General features: G+C 38.1%; 1 protein-coding gene across 3 annotated transcripts in view; it reads right to left on the bottom strand.

The window, feature by feature from the left end:
• The window catches only part of NCOA2 (nuclear receptor coactivator 2), a 180607-nt gene that overhangs the window by 74476 nt on the left and 85722 nt on the right, over positions 1-20409 (bottom strand). For 2 of the 3 annotated variants that reach the window (XR_001861072.1, XM_017731233.1), the window contains exons 3-4: positions 2143-2244; positions 1073-1245 (exon numbers count right to left, since the gene is read on the bottom strand). Coding sequence is in view for 1 of the 3 variants with exons in the window: in XM_017731233.1 (XP_017586722.1) it covers positions 1073-1245; positions 2143-2225 (256 nt within the window). In the remaining 2 variants the exon portion in view is untranslated. Of the gene's footprint in view, positions 1-1072; positions 1246-2142; positions 2245-17509; positions 17608-20409 lie in introns of all 3 variants that reach the window. The other variant, XR_001861071.1, reaches the window with a different exon arrangement.

Raw genomic sequence — 20409 nt, 5'->3', positions numbered from 1 at the left:
CTCCCTAAGATTAATCAGTTAGAGCCACTTTGGAGGCAGCTGACACAATCTGACTCTTTCCACTTCCCATTTAGCTTTGAATAGACCAATGTCTAAAACTGTAGATTTACTTATACACTTGTTTTAGAAATAAATACGTATCTGAATTATGAAACATGCAATCTCCACTTTCATAATTTTACACACACAGTATGGAAAAGGAAGAATTATTTTCCCATAGATATCACAGAATAGTGAAAAAGTGAAAGATGCTTAAAGTATTTGAAAATCAAAGGAATCACTGTAAACACAGCTTACAAAGACATATAAATCTTCTATGTTGAAAGAAAAATTATATGCACCTACTTTAAGAATTTGAATCTGCCCCAAACACCTGCAGTGTGCCAGCCTAGACAGACCTGTGCCACAATCCCACATCCAAAAATTTAAAGTTTCTGAAAGATTTGTGTTTTCTCTTTGAATAGGAAATATATCAAAAGAAAAGAAATACAAAACTAATCTTCTAGACAAAGAACAGGAAGAAAACTGTCACATTCTGTGGTTTACATTTATAACAGGACCCTATCTAGAGATTAGAATAGTTTCAAATCTATTGTAGTTGAGGATATGATGTCATCATTTAAAGGACGCAGATAATTTAGTCCACAATATCTATTCATACCAACAAAAGAAAGCAAAACGGGTATGCAGAACACTTACATACCCCACTCTCCTGGATTATTTCTCTTTTGCATGGATTCATCATCCATGTAAGAGTATGTGGTTTTTTTCCCAAAGCCATCTGCTAGTTTAACTTTTCTGAAAGCGCAAGTAATTTCAGTTCCATTAGATACACACATCACACTGATCGATTTTCTCTCTCTCTAAGCAATTTTCAGTGAAGCTTATTTTAAAAATACTGAGTATGATACCTACCACACTCTATTCACATGACTTTACAGCATTTTTCATTACTGATTAATGAAAAACATGAGAATTTTGTGAAAGAAAAGTTGAAGAGACTATCAGGTTAGCCAAAAATAAAATAACAATCAACACAAAATATTCCAAGTCAATTCATTAGTCTTCTTACCTTGTTCTTTTATCTGACGAATTTGCTTCACAGTTTCTTTCAAGATTGCACATTTGTCAGGTTTAAAGTTAAAGTTGTCAATATCATTAAAATTAGCAAAAATCAGCTCTGCAAGTTCTTCTATGTATTTATTCTCTTGCTCACGATTGCGTTTCTCAGTGCTTCTTTTAGGGCTGAAAGAGGAATTAATAAAAATGCTGTCTTTAATGTCAGTTTACTTGCCTTCTGGCCAGCTCAAAGATTATTTCAAAAGGTTTGACAGCAGTTTAACAAAAACAGAGAACTGCCCTCTCTCACTACCAAAATATAATTTACAAGTTTTTCAAGCAGAAAGGTTTCCTCTGGAACAAGGAAAGGAGCATTATAAAAGATATTACATTTTTTTTTTCCCAGCAGTCATGTTTTTGTTTCAGAAGAAGCTTGGGATTAGAAATTGAAAACACAAGATTATTTTGGTGGGGTGGGGTGGGATTTGAATATTTACAACTATCCCTCCCACATGGCATTGAGAATCCAAAGAGTATTATATAGTGATTGTGTATGAGAAAATAAAACAGCTTAAATAGTTAAACTGAGTAATCCATACTCCCTGCCTCCTTTTGAATTTATGACAGTCTTAAGAAAAGATGATGAATGAGTGGTTATGCTTTAAAATGTATTTGTGTTGGTAACATAACTGCTGTAAAGCTGGAAATTATTTTTCAAGACCTAGATTATAATGTACAACAGAGATGGTAAAAAAAAAAGTCAGATTGCCAAAATGAGTGACTGAAGACTTTTTGCAGTGAATAGCCAAAAAAGATTTTTACATTTCTCCTAAATTGTCACCAAAATTCTGCATTTTGGTACAACACTGGATTCAAAATAAACAAACAAATAATAATAAAAGAGAATAGTTCTCATCCCCATCCCAAACCCTCAACAACACAGAATTACTGTAATAAAGTAGTTTGGCACTGACTTCTCTTTGCAAGAATGTTATTTGTCATCTTCTAACTGAAAAACAGATGCACATGTAACATTTTTTTAACTCATTCTCTCTTAGTATTTCCAGAAGTAAATGGTCTAACCTGGGTCCAACCTGATCGGGATCCTTGCGCTTTCTTGACTCTGCTCTGGATGGGTCAGAGGTATTTTCTCCCATTCCACTCATCTTGAACACATATCAGCAACTAAAAGGAAGAAAGTGCAAGAAAGGGTTATGATGGAAAAGTTTGAGTTCTCTGTTCATTTTCCAAATTTCTCATTCCATGCTCAACTCAGATTTTACTTGGCAAATCTATCATTTGAAATAGAGTTTGTTTGAAAGGCACCAATACAAACACCGTGTTTATGACCCCACAAAATGATACACAGAACTCCTTCGGAAGAAGATTTGTGGTGTGCAAGTAAAGCGTTATCATCTCTTTGATTGTTACCAGTTATGTAAGAACAGATAAGTACATTTTGTGCCTGGATTGCTGAATTTTCACGGCAAATTTGCAAGATCGAATGAGGAAGGACAAAGGAAAAGCCATAGTGCCACACAACAAGGAAAATACAACAGAACTGAAATACATAAAATAAAACATGTGTCCCAGCTACGTGAAAAGGTATCACATGCAGCCTTAGTTAAAAATCAGAAAATAATCCCTGCAAAAGTACATGTACAAAGTTGTAGAAACAGAACATTTGTCAGCACTAGAAATCACTGAGGAACTGATAAATATTTTGTACATATAATATACCTCATAAGGAGAATAACTTGTCAAGCTAACGTAGTAAAACAACACAAGCTTATAATTTGTGCAATAGACAGCCTATGGAAATCCTGCCCTGCTCCTGGCTGTTGGTTTCCCTGCGCCCTGTAGAAGCCTGAACACAAAAATTGCCTGCTCCAGATTACATATTCCTCAAGTACCAATATTCTGGAGGCAGAAATCACCGAAGGACATAAGGAGATAATGTAAATTATCAAAACTTCATGCAAGATGGGGCAGTCCCAGCTCACCATCTGCCTACTTGCTGCCAGTTTTGTGAGGATGATAGCAGAGAGGTATTGCTAGACATTTCAGAGAGCTCCTGTATTGTTTGGGATTAGCAGAAATGAGGGCCATGAAGGAGGTGAGTGTATCCAGGAGGTGATTCATACCCTACTAAAATAAGGTCTGGAGTCTGTAATTGTATGACTACTTCACTTTGGCATAAAGTGGAAACAAGGGAGTTCACCACCTCCTTCAAGCCCTTCATTTCTGTTCCACCAGTTCCCTTCCCTCTGCTGGCCTGGTCAGCCATGCACTGAACCTAGTAAGGGAACTGCTGGGGGTTAAAGTCCCCTTCCCTTTTTCTTTTTGGTATTTTTTAAGATCTAGAAGCCAGCCTATGGGTTGGTAATCAGATGTTCACACTGGAAATCAAAGTTTTCCCAATGAGCCAACTGAGTGAAGCTATTGCAGATATTGGCAGAAACAGCCCAAAGACTAAGGTCCAAGCAGTTAATGCTGAGAAAGGCTACTCACTGAAACCTGAGCAAGCAAATGATGAGTTGGAGCCATCTCAGATTCATAAGTGACCGCCACCTAACATTTCCCAAAATAAAAAATAAAAATAATTTCATTTTACCAAAAATATTTTTTTCACAGAACATTCTGAGGTGGAAAGGACCCACACAGATCACTGAGTCCAACTCTTAAGTGAATGGCCCATACCAGGATCGAACCCACAACCTTGGTGTGAATAACTCCATGCTCTGACCAGCTGAGCTGATCTCAGTATTTTTTTAACCAGTCTGCACAGAGAGTGGAGTCCTTCTCCTTTTTCTAGATATGGGTAAAGTTCCATGAGAAAGACTGTATCATGCCTGTACATATCGCTTCCATCTGGTCTTTGACATGAATGGTATCAGATTGTGTTTGAAAAATACCTTTTTCTCTACTGAGTCTATACATGCATATGCATATCTACATATATATCCATGCTGCTATTATTTTGAGAAGAACTCACTGTAAGCACAGCAAGAAGGCTGTGGTTCTGTGGCGGAGCAGACACAAGGAGAAGATGTACCATCACAGCCTCCACCATGCTGTACTTGCTGCAGAGCTCCCAGTGACCTCATCAGGGCAATGGCAGAGCCACACCAGTGCCAACCTCGTTGCAGAGCATGAGACACCTACGGCAGTCTCCAGTGTGGTCTGTGACACCGGCTGCTCCTTAACAACTGTCTGTCTTCTCCAGTCCCAGCAGACATACACATCCTAATTTATCCGAGTACAGGAGTAGCATATACACTCATAGATTAGGAGCTAAGCACTTCCTTGAAAATATACAATTTCACAAGTATCACAAGTATCACAAGTAAGAGCTCCAAGGAAGGTGTAGATACTATTAAGGAAACTGACAATATTTAAAGAGAACATGTCTTTGTCAGTGGAAAGCTGGAACTGGCCTTGCAGCTCTGTTTCAGTGACTAAACTTTTCACTGACCAAGGTGAGAAAAAAATCATCAGCATGATGAAAGCTGTGCATTCCCAAGATCTGATCTCTGATCCAGACTCAGATGGTGACCTAAAGTTCAGAAGAACAATTAAGCTGGGGAATCCCTTCATTTCCTATGCTTCCTAAGTAAAACCTGAGAAATGTAAGTCAGCTAACTATTTTTCTTGAGAAAAGCATAACAATTCACAAATACCTGTCAAACTTTCAACTGTCATCTTCTCACTCCCCTTGCCTCCCAAGAAGTAAGAAGGTAAGCATTTAGGGTGGGCACCACCCTCCAAAACCCCTTCCTCCTCAAGAAAGCATACAGAAGCTGTTACTGACAGCTTTCCCATCTACTCTCTCAGACCTACTTCAAATGGAAGTTTTATTTTTGTGGGAGCCAAAGTTTCACCTGTAGCTCCACCAATGCATAAATCAATTCTTGCATTCACAGTGATGCTATTCTGTGGAAATCCCACTAGGTCCACAGTATCAGCCTTTGAAGGACACATTGTCTCCAACAATAAACTCTAAACTTTATCCTTCTGTATTAAGGGGAACAAAAGCAGTATCGTAATTACAAAACTAGCACTGTCTTGCTCCTTATTAAACACAGCAAACAGTTCGAAACAAATAATGTATGTACACATTTTATTTTGTTTGCACTTACAGGCTATTACATCTTTTTCTCAGCAGCATTATCAGTTTATTCTTAGAATAAGTTACCCATTTCTTTTTCACTCATCATAATTTATTTCTGGAAATCTACCACCTACTACCATGTTTGCTTTCTGTTCTCCCTTCTGTCTTAATTAAAAAGCATGTTCTATACCTCAAAGATTTTTATAGGCCATTTCTTTGTGTTGTATGTGACTGTGCTCCAGAGCAGGATGTAAAATCCAGAGTTAGGTGTCTCGGAAAGTGGAGAGCTGGACAGATGATATTGAAGCAATCTAAAAAATCCCAAAGGCTAAAATGAAAGTCACTCATCTGTATCTAGCACACAGTACTAAAATCAAAAGGATATGCTTCCAAACCCTGTCTCCCTAGGGATTTAGGGACTAACTGGATTAGTTAAAAGTTCTGGTATTCTTTTGGAATTCAGAAACCAAAATCCATTCCTTAGTTAGGAGAAATGAGGAGGAATCAGCTTTTAGAAGGTGTGAATAGACTCTTCTGTAAGCTATCAACTAAAACAGCTAGAAACTGGGTGGTGGAGATACAGTTTCCTCTTCAGAGAGGGCTCCCAGGCCTGTATTTCCCACCATGCAGGGCAGCCTCCTGGGTGCTAGGCCATCTGCCTGCCAAAACTGAATGTTTATGAAGCAAAGAGGGCAAGGCTGATTAACTCATGCAGTGCAGAAGGAGTCTTTAGGTGTGTGGTCTATACCACTAAACTCACGAGTAAGTAGTTCAAACACTGTCTGAAGACACAGAGATTGAGGTTTAACTCCCTCAGGCTGAGGAGGGTAGCAAAGCTCCATCTCCCATTTCTCAGCAATGACTCCAACGAGTCAAAGAGGTGAGCACTCTCCCAGCTTCCTCATGTCTTTTAAAAAGAAAGCAGCTGTTTCGCGTATTTTTCCATGAGCTAATTCACAATCAAGACCAATGCATAGCACTAGATGAAGAACTCTAGAGGGTTTAGGTACCTCCACAAAATTAATGTGGCTCAAGCAAGAAACTAAAACCCCATTTTTCTGAAGAAAGTACCTGTGAGCACACATAGTACCAAGGAGCAGGACCCTAGGAAATTTCCAAGCAAGAAATAGAAAATGTCACGAATTTTGATTGAATTGATAGATAAATTTTAGACACAGAAATAAACATCTGTGGGTTGAAGCAGCTAAATTGCATATAATGCTTTTTGGCTTCTGCCTTAACTTCATACATATTAATTTATCTGTATCAAAATGTCTTGGTTATTAATTATTACCAACAGTTTTATACTACACAAATATTCATAACACATATAACATATTGAATGATAATTCATATCATTCAATATTTTGACAAGATAATTTAAGAATTTTTAAAGCACTTCTAGATATTCCCAGGTTCCTGAACCATTCATATAACTTCTCAGATCAGAAAACAGAAATCCCACATTTGAAGTCGGAATTTTTCCAGGAAACATGACAATTCAAAACTAAAGACACTATGAGTAGAATGACAAGTCAGAGACTTGAAGTTTTACTCCAGTAAACTTCCCCTTGAGGGAACTACCTTAGATTAGAAAGCAGCATTCATCCTGCTCCTGATCTTTTTTATACATCTCTTCAGGAATTTTCAGAAAGAAGAAAGATAAAGAAATTAAAGCATTTGATCCATTCAATGTGTTACAAGTAGTGGAAATGTACTATCAGCTCTACCACACAAAAATACAAAAATCAAGAAAATGTTAAGGGTTATTTAGCAAGGTATAGAAAAAGGATTAACCAAATTGTGAATTAGCAAAAACAAAACCAGCAGTAATCACTGCTTTGAGGAGAGAAAGATACATGCTTGATAAAGAAAAAACCAGCATCATGATATGTCAGATACTGAACTAAATCAATTTTATTTTAAAAGAAATTGTCTTACAAAGTTAAACTTGAATGCATGTCTTGCAGAATGACTTGTCATGCAAGACCAGGCACTCCCTTTTTCATTGTGTAAGTTGTTTGAGAGCTGTACTGCACTCCAAAAAACAAACATCCCGCTGTGGAACTGGTATTTTGCCTTCAGTGGTGGTATCAGATTTTTCTACTCAATACATGTTATGTTTTTTTCCATGTGTCCGACCCCAACAAAACACCAAAACTACAACAATAACTAAGAGCTGAACTTCTAATGCTGGCTAAGATGCTACTCAAGCTTCAGTTCCACTGGGTGTAAATGAGCAATAGAGCAATGGAAAGATAAATACACTCACTGTAACATTTTCCTACAAGGAAGGAGATAATTAGAGAATCAGAATTATTATTACTAAAAATATCTAATTTTACTCTCCTACTGATGACCCATACCAACAAGGCATCCCAGGTAACTTAACACATTTTCCCTATTTATATTTAAGATCCGAAGTACATTTTCCTTCTGTTTCCATTTCATTACCACGGGCCAAATCATCCAAAATACTTGCAAAAAAAACCTGGCTAATTATTCCAATTGTTAATTGTAAATCACAAACACTGAAAAGTTAAATTAAAAAGCTTTAGGATAGTACATATTAGTAATTAAATTCATTGACACCTAACCAGTTTCTACCAGATGTTGGGTGACTGAAACAAAAGAACCTGAAATATGCCTAAATTCTCTTTTCTTTTTTTTTGTTTGTTTTTGTTGTTATCAGTAATAAAACAATAGTCTCTGCTCTTGTCGTAACGGCACATCCTCCTTTACATCCTCTATCAGCAACTGCTAAAGTTGGAGTACACAGAGAGACTTCACCTAATTATAAAGCAATAGTAAACATCCATCTTCCAAATGGGAAAGAAAAACAGAGGCACCATGAAGCAGGAGACAGGAAAATATCTAGCACAAATCACTTGTGTGAATTTTTACATCTCTTCAACTCCTCAAATGCCATGAAGGAAAATGGCATGCAGAGTAAGCCTTCCAACACTGATCCTCAGCATCAGTGAATTCAGTTAATCCAGAGTCAATGTAGAAGAAGATAATGTGCATTTTATCTCTTATCAGAGCAGGCCATCTTCCAAACAAGGCCTGTTAAACTGTCAGATTTATTATAAGCCTAACAAATGCAGTTAAAGAATAAATGAGGATTACACCTTCAAAGCTGCTATTTCAACCTGAAAAGTAGCAAACAAAAGGTAAAGTACCATATCGTGGACAATCAGGTAGCAATACTATACTACCACCCTTCCAGCCCACCAACACATGAAACTACTGCACATATAACTGATACAGATCAAAGAGATTTACCGAAGTCAGTGTTTTATTGAGTAACAAACAGAAAAAATACTGTTTACTGACCAAAAATACTGCAAGTCAGTGAATTTTTTTTTCTCCAACAGCTAATTTGAAAAAATTTTTTTCTAACAGCTAATTTGAGAAAAAAACAGCTTATAATTCTGTGGTTAATTGTTTACTCAAACATACAGCCATTATAATTCATCCTTTTTTCCTGTGAAGTTGCCATGACTAGAAAGCTTTCTATCTCAGTTTCAAAATTACAAATATACTCTGTGTAACAATAATTCTGGTAGAAACCAGAGGAAAGCTGGAAGTCACATGCCAGTTCTGATTCTTCACATTTTTTCCTGCTTATGAACTCTTTTTGCACTGGCTTCATTTCAGAATTGGAAAATATTTAATATTGATACATACTGCAATCTTCAACCCTTTTGAAGAAGGCAATGCTTGCTAGCCACTTTCCCAGGCCTCCAAAGGAAATCGCTGTCAGAGGCAGGATAAGATACTAGATCAGAGGGGGGGTGGGTTACTGGAGCCTAAGGCCGACCTTTCCCTGGTCAGCCACAGCAGTTCAGGAGGAAGGGTTGCTTTGACTCCCAGCACATCCATTGTTGTAGCACCTGTCAGGGTCCCAGGCAGTGAGCTGAGCCTGCCCGCCCCACGCGCTGCACTGCATTTGGAGAGGCTCAGCCTTTTCGCACACAAACTTGCTTGGCGTAGGTATTTCGACAGATCCAGTGAGACAGGAATAAGGGTTTGAAAATGAATAAAAAAACAAGAGGTGAAAATCAAGGGAAATAAAGGAAGAAGGAAAAAAAGATTGCATTGTCTGGTAAAATTAGATAGAAGCAAAAGATCCACTACTAAGAAGTGTGACAGAAAAGAAAGTTAGAGATATATTAAACACTTGTCCTGAATCCCTGGTGTAAGCAAGCCACATGTTCAACAACCAACTTACGGTATACCTGACGTATACCTGTCCTACCTGGAACCCCAAACAAAACAATGCCAATCTGTCAAAATAAACAAGATGCCCAATACCTTGGTTGGCAATAGTAATCTCACATTAAAAACATAAACTAATTTATGTAAGGGTATGCTTTTTTTCTCAAAACAGCACTACCACTTTTACTATAGATGAAACTGTCTAAAACTTCTGCACCCTACAACAGCCACACAGTAGACAGCAAAATTAGGAAACAGAGTTTCTACAAGGAAGGTGATAGCAGCAAGCTGAAAGACTCTAATCACCTTTAAAGGATGTGTACTAAAATCTGACATGCACCTGTAGCCCTTTCTATCTTTTCTGTTTTTTCTGTTTTAAAGACAGTCTATTACAGGTAATGTTAAAACAAGATTTATGGCAATATTTACTAAACTCTACTTTATTCTTCAACTCCACGAACTATAACTACGGAAAGAAACATAATTTACTTGGAAATGCCATTGAGCCCATGAATAAAAGAACTGAAAACTGGCTCCAACACCTACTACTCACATTTTTAAGCTGAAGGCTCCTTCCTCAATCTTTCCCCTTACTCCTGTGTAATGGCTTTAGTGTGGTGTATTAGACAGTAAGAAGACAACATATTCCATTTGCAGCCTGAAAGCCAATAATGCTCATGAATTTTTTACCTGACAGACACTTCAAGATGCCACTGGGAAGATCGTCTAATAAACACATTAGGCTGCAAATGGGCAGCAGCAGCTCTTTAACACATGCTGTAACAATCAAATAAATGGCTAACATTAATGTTGAGTGTTACAGACTGGGATTTAATATGACTTTCTGTAAAATCCACCTACATCCTGAAGGAGAAAGAGGTTTTTCTCAGCTACTCAAACCCACAGGTTTAAGAAACCCCCAGTTCTGCTTGAGACTTTGCCAAAACCTCTCCAGACTGACCCCAGCACTGTAGGATGGCTCCTACCTTCTGTATTCCCATAGGCTAAGGCTCTTAACAGAGCCACTCACTCAGCTGCTTATGGATTAGGCTACGTCAGCACCTCTAATATGCCCAGGAATAGAAAAACCAGGCTCTAATAAAACAACAGCAAAAAAATATCAGAATAAGGAAGTACCTTTTTTTTTTTCTTAATACACAACAGGATTGCTTAATCTCTACTTTTAAAGAGGAAAAGATCTGTTTTCATCAAAACATCATCAAAGAGGAGGCAGGTGGTACTACCGAAAAAAACCTTCAAGACTCTGTGTTGTAATTTCAGGTCTGGGATTCTATTTCTCTAGTTATTAAGAACTGTTTGTGCTTCTTAATACTCAAGGACAAAAAAAATGTAGGTTAATATCACTAAAGCTTCCCTTTAAACACCAAATTAAAAAAACAAAATACATTGCCAGAATGTACATATACATGTATATATGCCAGTCACTCTTACATCCTTTCGTTTGTATTAGGTAGGTAGCTAAGTTAAAAAAAACAAAACAAAACAGAAGTTATTTTAAATCCATTTAGCCTTCTATGATGAATTTAATAAGTATTACACTATGGCTGCAAAAAATATTAAGCCTGCAAGCATTTTCACTGGAAAAGGAGTCCAAATTCCCACATAAGTTGTTTATTTAATCTAGATTTTTCTCTTATAGTTCACAATTATTAATAACTTATGTGACTGATTTTGAAGCCTAGTATTTCATATCTACTGTGATTTAAAATAGAACTCTGTGAATAGCATAGCTGATAAATGAAGCAAATCTAACAACACAGAAAAGGATAATATTATAGGAAACTTTGTATTTAAACAGCTTTCATTTCCAGTTGATGATACTTCTGGAACAGTGAGTTAAGCATATTTTAACTCCTACTGAATCTTCTCTGCCAATCTCAGTTTCAAAACTGTTTTGTCCACTTACATTCCCACAGCAACTTTCGTCCCCAGAAACCACCAAAGAGCAAGGAGAAAATCAGACTAGAGAGAGGGAAAGAATGGAATAACTCTCACAAGCATAAGGCACTGTGGAAAAACTCAAATCCAGGAATGTTTTCTAATCTCATAAATATAACTGACACATACGTATACATTACTTACAACACCATAAAGCTTATACAGTTTGGTGTGATTTTCAAGACACCTATCTTAGCGATGAGAAAAATACGACCAATCACGTGAACAGGGGCATTTACACATCTCTGTAATGTGGCCTACACTAGGATTTCACTCAACTGCCTGTCCAACACCAGTCTGTTTACATTAGAGAAAACATATTCTGTTTATAAAAAGCTCAGGAAACATGGTTCTGTATAGGTAAAAAGTAAAAAGTAGAGGGCAAGCCAAACAGAAACACAGCATGTTTCCTCATAAGATGTATACAGTAAGTAACATGTAGAGTTACAGGACCTACACACACAGATATTAAACCTATCATATTTGAATTTGAGTTCTGTCATTTATCAATCTGAGTTTCAATGACTTCACACAGCTAGAGAGGTGTTGGTCCTCCTGGTCACTAGGACCAGCTTAGCATGTCTGCACACTCAGGTGCAATGTGATGTGCAACCCAGGCTTGACTAGAGCTTTAGCAAGAGATGCTTATGTTGCATGCCACCTTTCACATCTCTAACCTGGCCATCAAAATAATGTTCCTTCAGTCCCAGAGTAGATACTGAAGTGCAACAAAAGGTTCAGTAAGATTATTGCTTTCAGTAAGAGTAAGCCCAACTCTATGTGTCTTCTCTGGCGCCTCATCAAAAATTAAACTCATGTTTTCAATTTCCACATACCTGCAGCACCAAGAAGGTTTACTTTTCTTTTCTACCCAACCACCCATTAGTAGGAAGCATACTGAAACTTCAGGCCATTCTTTTGAATGCCAAGCACTGAATTAAAACTCTTGAGTTGCAGAAAGTGTACCTAAACATTATCTATAATATTTCTACACATTTTGATACTGCTATCATGGTGGAAGAATAACCCACTGCACACATATGTACAATGCTCCATACTTCCTTCTATAATACTGAGATGCTCTCATAAGCATGAATTTCATTTAACAGTGTATAATAATAAACTTTCAAATTAAGAATCAAGAATTCAAGCTGCTTTGTTCCTAAAAGTTGCGAGTTAACAGTAGTCTGAAGTCAAACATACCTATATTCAAGTTAAACAAAGGGTAGTACTCAGCTCCACAAAAGGCCACAGTCACAGTAACTTTAACAGGTGGCTATGAGGTGAATTGGACTTCACTTTGATGTCCTCTGTGCCCCCAAGAAGTTTCGAGTGCTGCACCACTTGTTTAAATTGTATACCCAAATTATCCTTTCACTACAGTGCCCAGTACGGCTTTCCCATCCTCTTTGTCTCTGAAATGCATTTGGAGTGTCTGTCCTGGAAAACTCAGTGTCCTCCTCAGTCTATGATGGTTTGCTGGACCCTGGTCCCAGAGGGTGCCTGCCTAGTGGCAAGGATGTGGTTCCGGATGTTATGGGAGAGACCAGATGGAGTTTGGCCTCTATTCCTATCCCGTATTTGTAGGAACAGGTAGATTCCCTCAGCAGGTGCTTCCTGCTGATACTGGTATGCATGCCAGTATCATCCATTTATACTGGAGCAGCAGCGTAAGAGTTGGGAAGTAGAAGAAGCTTTTTTCGTAATAAAGTTGGAAGAGCAACCAATTTAATACACGCTTTTTGAGAGAATACAGCTACATGCATGAAAGATTACACTTGTATCTCCTCCCAACACGCAGAATTACAGTTTTTACTTAAAACAGGTATCTGTTAGATGGAGGCTAAACTCTTGGCAAAACCATTGCGAGTGCTAACTAAGCACATTGTTACTAAGCACAAAAGTTAAAGCTACCAAATTATGCCAGAGCCACACACGAGTGGCTTACAAAGTATGATTAACTTGATGCTCTTGATACATCCATGAGTTCAAAAACTTATCTGTGAACATGAGTAACAGTTACTAATAACTTCAAATTTCATGTTGGTCTTCATTTTATTTGCTTAAGTAAAATTCTTCAACCAGAAATAACAGAAGAAGATGAAAGTTTGATTGCCATTTCAAAGCACTTAGAAGCATTAAACTCATAAAAATGTTGTTGCTTTACTTAGTCAACTGCCAAGAAATAAAATCTGATGAACACCAGCTTTGTAGTCATTTGTGTCTATGTGTACATACACACGCACATATATATGAATACAGGCTGTGACCAAATAAAACATTCATAGAAATGGCTATATGAATCAAACAAAAGAAACAGTTAGTTAGTGACTAATCTGTCATGGAAGCTAATAGCAGATATCTTGGAAGAAGGTACAGGGCAGCTGTAGAATGTTCCTTCCCCCTATCTGCTTTCTGTCTCTGACAATCAGTGGTACAAGCTTAGCTGCTGTGTTGCTGTGCCTCCTCCTCCCTCTGAACCTATCTTCAATGGTGCCTAATTCCGTCTTAAATCCATATATACCTTTGGCCTCCACAATGCTTACAGGCAACACCCTACAAGCTTTACAACAGTTCTCTATAAGCTCCCCAAAGCAGAAATGACACTGTAAAAAAATGGAACAGTTCTATGGGGATGCTATGACTCAACTGAAATAAATCAGAATTTTATCACTGACTTTACTGAAGCTTCGATTTTCCTCCTAGTCTACTAGAAGATGTCAAACTGTTATTTCTCTCTTTTGTAGGTCATAAATCACTCCATGGGCCTGAAAATCTATGCTTGTAGCCTGCAGCCCAAAGAAAACAAGATTACTCTACTATTAAAGCCGAATGCTAATAATGAACCATTTTATTCTCTCTGTAAAAATAAACTGGAATTATTTCTTGTTAATAATTAAACAGTTTATGATAAAGAAGACTCACAAGTGCTAAGAAAGAATGTCTATTCCAAGTATTTTTAATTTTGGATTGTAATGGAATATAATTACTAAAGAGAGGAACACCCACTACATTCATAGAAGGAGCTACCAGAAGTCTGCAATACACTGCCTCAAAGCAAAAAATAACACACATTTATAACTACTTGGACTGAACACCTGGAAAAACTTCAGGAAAAGGACCAAAAATAATTTTATTCCATGCAGTTCTAACAGAAGTTTCTTCATGAGAATCTTGGGTTGCTCAATCACAACAGCCTATGCTATCAGGAATGGAAAATCACAGCAGTACATCCTGATGAAGTTTGTTTAGGGACAGCATGCACAGGAGAAAATTAAATGGAAACAGCAAAGAGGAGATACAGGTACAACACACATTGCAAATGAAATGCATTTATCATAAACTTCTGGTTTGAATCTTCATTTACAATTTTCGCCCAATTCCTGCACTGTTCCTTATGTTCTGTATACTCACAACCCAGACAGCCCTCCCAAAAGGCCCCACTGTACACCTTCAGCTATCAGGGAAACTACACAGGGATCAGTGTCAGACTCCTGGGTACTGAGAGCAGCCCACTTCTGAAAGACACAGGCTTTCACATCTTACGCCTCACCTCCAGAGACCAAAGCTTTACCTGCTAATAATAATTTTTAGTCCACTTCAGGCATCCTTCTAGGCCTGTCGCAGATGAATGTAAGCAGTAAGAGAAGCTAAGGAGGAATGCAGGCAGTAAGATGACTCCGCGGGATTTCCTCCCAAGTACAGTGATTATCAACTTACAAACACCTTTCTCATTTACTCAGCTCTAACAGCTTGGCTTGTAGATCCAGTCCTCAGTCCTTAACTCAGCTTTCTTATTACAATTACGGGGCTATTATATAGTAATGTGCTAACAAACTTATTCCACTTAATAAAGTGGATTCTGAGAAAAAATGTTTTCACACCTCCCCTCATTCTTTTCTATGACTAGCCTAAATAAATAAATAAATAAAATTTCACTATAAAATCTAACCAGAGAGTTGACTTCGTAATGATGTTTATTATTAAAAGTCGTTCTAAGAACTCTGGAGTAAAAAGAAACATTTCAAAGTACACCTGTAGTTCACACTTTCCAAGAAGGAGTTTTTTCTTACAATATTTTGCAGTCATACCTTCCCTCCTTCCTGGCACAAGAAATTTCCCTTACAGAGAAGACAACAAAATGCAGGAGGGGGAAGGAAGAGAGCAACACCTTTCTGAACATTACCAGTGTAACCCTGTTGACTACAGAAGCATACATAATTTGGTGAAGTGGGCAAACAAAATTACTCTGGTCAAAGACAGTTTTATATGTGCTAGATACAATAATTCTGTAAGAAATTGCTCATGAAAGAAAACACCCCAACTTGAGTTTTGTGAGAACACAGAGCCACCTGAAGAACATAGTCTACACAAAAGGTTGATTCTGTTCAAATTTCCCCCCCTTAATACATCCTAAAAGGCATCAGGGAAATAAAAATGACTGTACAAGAAGCAAAAATTTCTTTTTCTACAAAACATAGGTGCCAACATATCAGTAAGCACTACTCAGCCCCCACTATCTTGTTAGATCTTCTGTAATGAAATAAAGGAAGAAAACACAAGACGCAGAGAGGAAGTTTCATTGTTCTTGTGGCTTCGACATTTGGTGCCGTGAACGTGACAGGCTCTCAAGCCTCTACTCAACGGCACCGCCTGCTGCGACTTTTGGTGCCGGGAACGTGCCAGCCTCTAAAGCCTCTACTCAACGGCACCGCCTGCCCCAGGCCTCTGTACCAAAATGTTACTATGCTGCAATTAAAATAATCAAACCAAGACAAAAGAGAACAAGCAAATAAATAGTGCAAACTTGTTTATGTTTCTGGCTCTGCCCTCACAGTATGAAATAAAGTCTCTTCAAACACAAACTATGTTAATTTAAAAAACAATTAATATTTTCCTTTCTCCCTCCTATCTCAAAGTAGCATGAGTTTTTCAAAGTCCAAAAGAAAATAAACTAAGGCATTTCCTGTATGTATTTAGTTAATTATTAAACTGATTACTAAGCAGGATAGTCACGACCACTTTTTCAATATGAATCTGGGAAAACACACTTTTAGCAAACTGCCAGTGCACTGCAGTAATGACTGATCATATGCATCCTCTCAACCCAGCCCTTAACTTTGGAGGCAAATTTCTAAAGCAATGACAACCAGCACTCCTGTACAAATCCAAACGCTTAATTTTATCTTCTTTTTTTGTGGTCCAGGATTAGTATTACTGCTGTGATTTAAGGAGAAACACTGGGCTTAATGCTGTGTATGAGAGGAAAATAAAGTCAACAAGCCTTCAATAATTTCCCAGGCTGGGGAGACAGCATACTGTCTTCATTTTACTACAAGTAACTACCAGTAACCTTTTTGAGGGGGATATTATCAGTTAATTAATCTGCAATATTAAATGCTGTCCTCCCAAGGTTAAAAGAAAGGTAAATACTGCCAAGATATTTAATGACATCATCATGCATAACCATGAGATAAATACGAGGTCTGAAGATTAACTGAATGTCACTCTGTTTATATGATCATGTACTTGTAAAGAAAACTATTAAGATCAGAGAATAGAGAAAGTTATATAACAACTACCAATGTTTCAGTGTGTTTTGTCTACTCAAACCCTTGGTCAGAAAGAGAAAGCTTTTTTGCAAAAATGTCTCACTCTGACATACTTTGTACTTTTTCATGTGCATATAAATTACTGAATATTGAATAGTAATTACTGCAATGAAAAAGACACTCTCAGGCTCCACCTCCTCTTGACAGTGGGAAAATATAGATGGGTTTGTGTATTATTCTGGATGCCAGAAAACTTGCTTACAAAAATATTTCCTGTGCACTAAGATATATTTAGCCTCATAAACCCATAAAACTGTCACAGGCAACCACAAGTACACCTGTAGCCATTAAAACGGGGAAGGGGGGGAGGGAACAACAGAAACTGCAGACTCAAATTTACATTATTTCTTTGCAATTGTTATTTAGAAATATTATCTTTAAACTCTCTTACTCAAACAGAAATTAGCTGTTCCTCCCACTCCCCCAAACCAACACCCCCTTGCCCTCCTGCACCCCCAACATCCAGACACCTGCGATGCACACAGGAACACAAATACATGCAAAGAGAAAGCACTAACAATGAAGTCACAGCACTTCAGAAACACACCTTGTCGTCTTCCAGCCTTTACAGATGAAGGCAGATCTCATTAGTTTTTCTGCGTCTTCAGATCAAGATGTAGATAAATCCCTCATCCATCACACTGGCTTTTTATTAAAAATGGGAGAGGAAAAACAAAAAAAGGAAAAAAAAAAAAAAAAAAAGGGAGAAAATTACCAGTAAATTTACAGCCTTAAAAATATCAGCTCTCCATTATCCCAAAGCAGTGTTATGTCTTGATGTAAACCAAAGCACATGCTGAGTGAGGACGTGCGCACACAGCAGCTTATCATCTCTGTCATCTGCTTCTAATGACAGCTGACAAACTGGCCACGCTAATCCTTCCCTAACTGCTGATCAGAGAGATCCCCCTTTGACAATCCAGCATGGTGGAGTACTCGAAAATTCCTCCTGCTTCTGTTCTGTTGCTGCTCTAAAAAGCAGTTTCCTTTTCATTGAGATAATAGCCTTTTCTGCAGTCACGTGGCACCCGGGCTACATTAGCAGAGCTTGATGATAACAGAGAAACTCCCCTCCCTCCCTTCTGCTGATTTTAAGTGTACGACTCCTGAAGAAACCCAAACCTGGCACACTTGAAATCATTTTGCATCTTCCTCTGTTGAAAAAGAAAATGTGCTGTCGATGGGGAAGAGGAATATATGGGCTCTCTCTACTTCTTGCACCAAAACTAATTAGTGAATACATTTTTAGGCAGGGTCTTTGTTGGGGCACACACACTGGTCATAAACATGTCATATGAGACTAAACTGAATATTAAGCATGCTTAATACTGAGTATCTGGCATGCTAGAATTATTCTTCTTCCCCTAGAGTACTTTAATTTTTTGCCTGTAATTTTAGCACTGCTGCAATAAATACTCTTCTCTCAGCAACAACCTATGGTTCAACTCCTCCCAGCACCCAACTCTCCTGCAAATGCAAAAAGCACAAATAACAAATGACCCACACTACAAACTCCAGTGTCAGTGCTTCTATATATATTTTTTTTAAGTGACATCATTTATCTTGCTTTAACGCAGTATCATGACAAGTATCTTAAGCATTTTTTAAATATATTGTCCAGTGGGGAAACCTTCTTAAGCTTTAGCTTCAGAGTTCCCTCCTGAATGCCAAGCCTCAGGTGGGTTTGCACCTCACCATTCAGAAGTTTTCCTGCTTGTAAAAGGCAAAGTACACATACAGCCATAGTGCTCTGTCCTGCCTTCACTGAAATAGTTCACAGACTGAAAGAACAAGCCTTTCCTCTTCTACATTAGCACACCATTTCCCTATTACCTTGGCACACAGCATAAAGATACCCAATTTACTCTCCCAAGCTCTGTCCACTTCTGACAGCACTGGGCAGTAAAGCTGGGCACAGACCACCGTAGCCTCACCCAGACATTCAATTGTTAGGATTTGCAAACTATTTAAGAAAGCTGTGGATTAAGCACTGCAAAATAAATGTCAAGCCCACAGAACAACTTTTGCAGTTTTGTAGCTGCTCTTTTCTTATATGATCAAGAAATAAGACTTATCTCCTTTTACTTTAGGGTAGGTATTAGAAAAAAGGTTCTTCACCCTGAGGGTGGTGGGCACAGGCTCCCCAGGGAAGTGGTCACAGCACTGAGCCTGACGGAGCTCAAGAAGTGTTTGGACAATGCTGTCAGGCACATGGTGTGACTCTTAGGGATGGTGCTGTGCAGGGCCAGGAGGTGGACTCAATGATCCTTGTGGGTCCTTCCAACTCAGTGTACTCTGTGATTCCTTCTATTTCCATCTTTTCCCATTATGCCACTTCATTCTCCTTAAGACGATCATAAACTTATGTTTTTTCCAGAAACTAGAAAACAGTGTTTGAGTCTGTGGTTGTACTTCCAGGAAAATAAAATGGAAACTGTAAAGAAATAGTGGCTATCCTGTACCTACCATCTTTGCCAATGCTACGCCACCACCCTTTCTGTTTACCCCTCTCCCTAAGGACAGCTCTTCTCAGGAAAGCAGCCCTGCCCAAGGCTCTGGGGAAACCTGCTCCAACGCTGTGATCAATGCTAGGAGCTGAGGCCCAACCTTTCTGCAGCAGAGGAGCTGAAAATTAAATGGGAACGAGGCCCCTTCTGCAGCAGCATGAATCCTGTTTTCTACTCTTCCTGCTTCCATGCTATAGAAGGAATCTGTGAGAAAGATCCTCAGTCCAGGAAGAAATAATCTGGTTCCATAAGGAGACTATGTTCAGCAGAAAAACATATTCATAGTAAATTGAGGTAGCTTATTTTTCCCAGTCCTTTCTCAGTATATCCTTCCATCTCAAAGCACTACACTGCATAGGGTAAGCAAAATGAACATTATTTGGAGCTACGTACAACTTTTAGCCCAACAGAACAGGAACTGCTTTGCAATCTTAACTTTCTTTTATCTTATTTGCATTTTCCATACAAATTCCTTAGCTAAAGAAAATGCATCAAGCATACTGGTTAAATTGGAAAATGATAGAAATAGGACAAAACCTGAAGATTATGGAGAACATCTCTGATATGCAAGAAAATATATTAACAGTCACCAGAAGGAAAATGAGCTTTCACAAGAATGCACACACAAAAACCACTTCACTTGTGAAGTACAAATCTAAGGAAAACATTAAAAATGGGAGCATTCCAGTCAGATACCATAGCTAGAACTATACTGGTAATATTTACAGGAATCATAAAATGAGAAAAGTCAAAACAATATGGTGAGCACAAACACAATAATCACAGTGTTAAGGGAAGAGTTATGTGTAAATAAAATGAGGTAACAGAAAAGAGTCACTGTAGCAATAAAATAGGCTGAAAAAGGAGTGAAAGTACACAGATGTTGTTAAAAAGATTGCTTAGTGAAGAACAGTATACAGAGAAAGCTAATGGAGAAGTG

Source organism: Corvus brachyrhynchos, unplaced genomic scaffold (genome assembly GCF_000691975.1).
Source record: "Corvus brachyrhynchos isolate BGI_N302 unplaced genomic scaffold, ASM69197v1 scaffold633, whole genome shotgun sequence".
In the NCBI taxonomy this organism is placed as follows: Eukaryota; Metazoa; Chordata; class Aves; order Passeriformes; family Corvidae; genus Corvus; species Corvus brachyrhynchos.
This window is presented reverse-complemented; position numbering and strand designations above follow the sequence as displayed.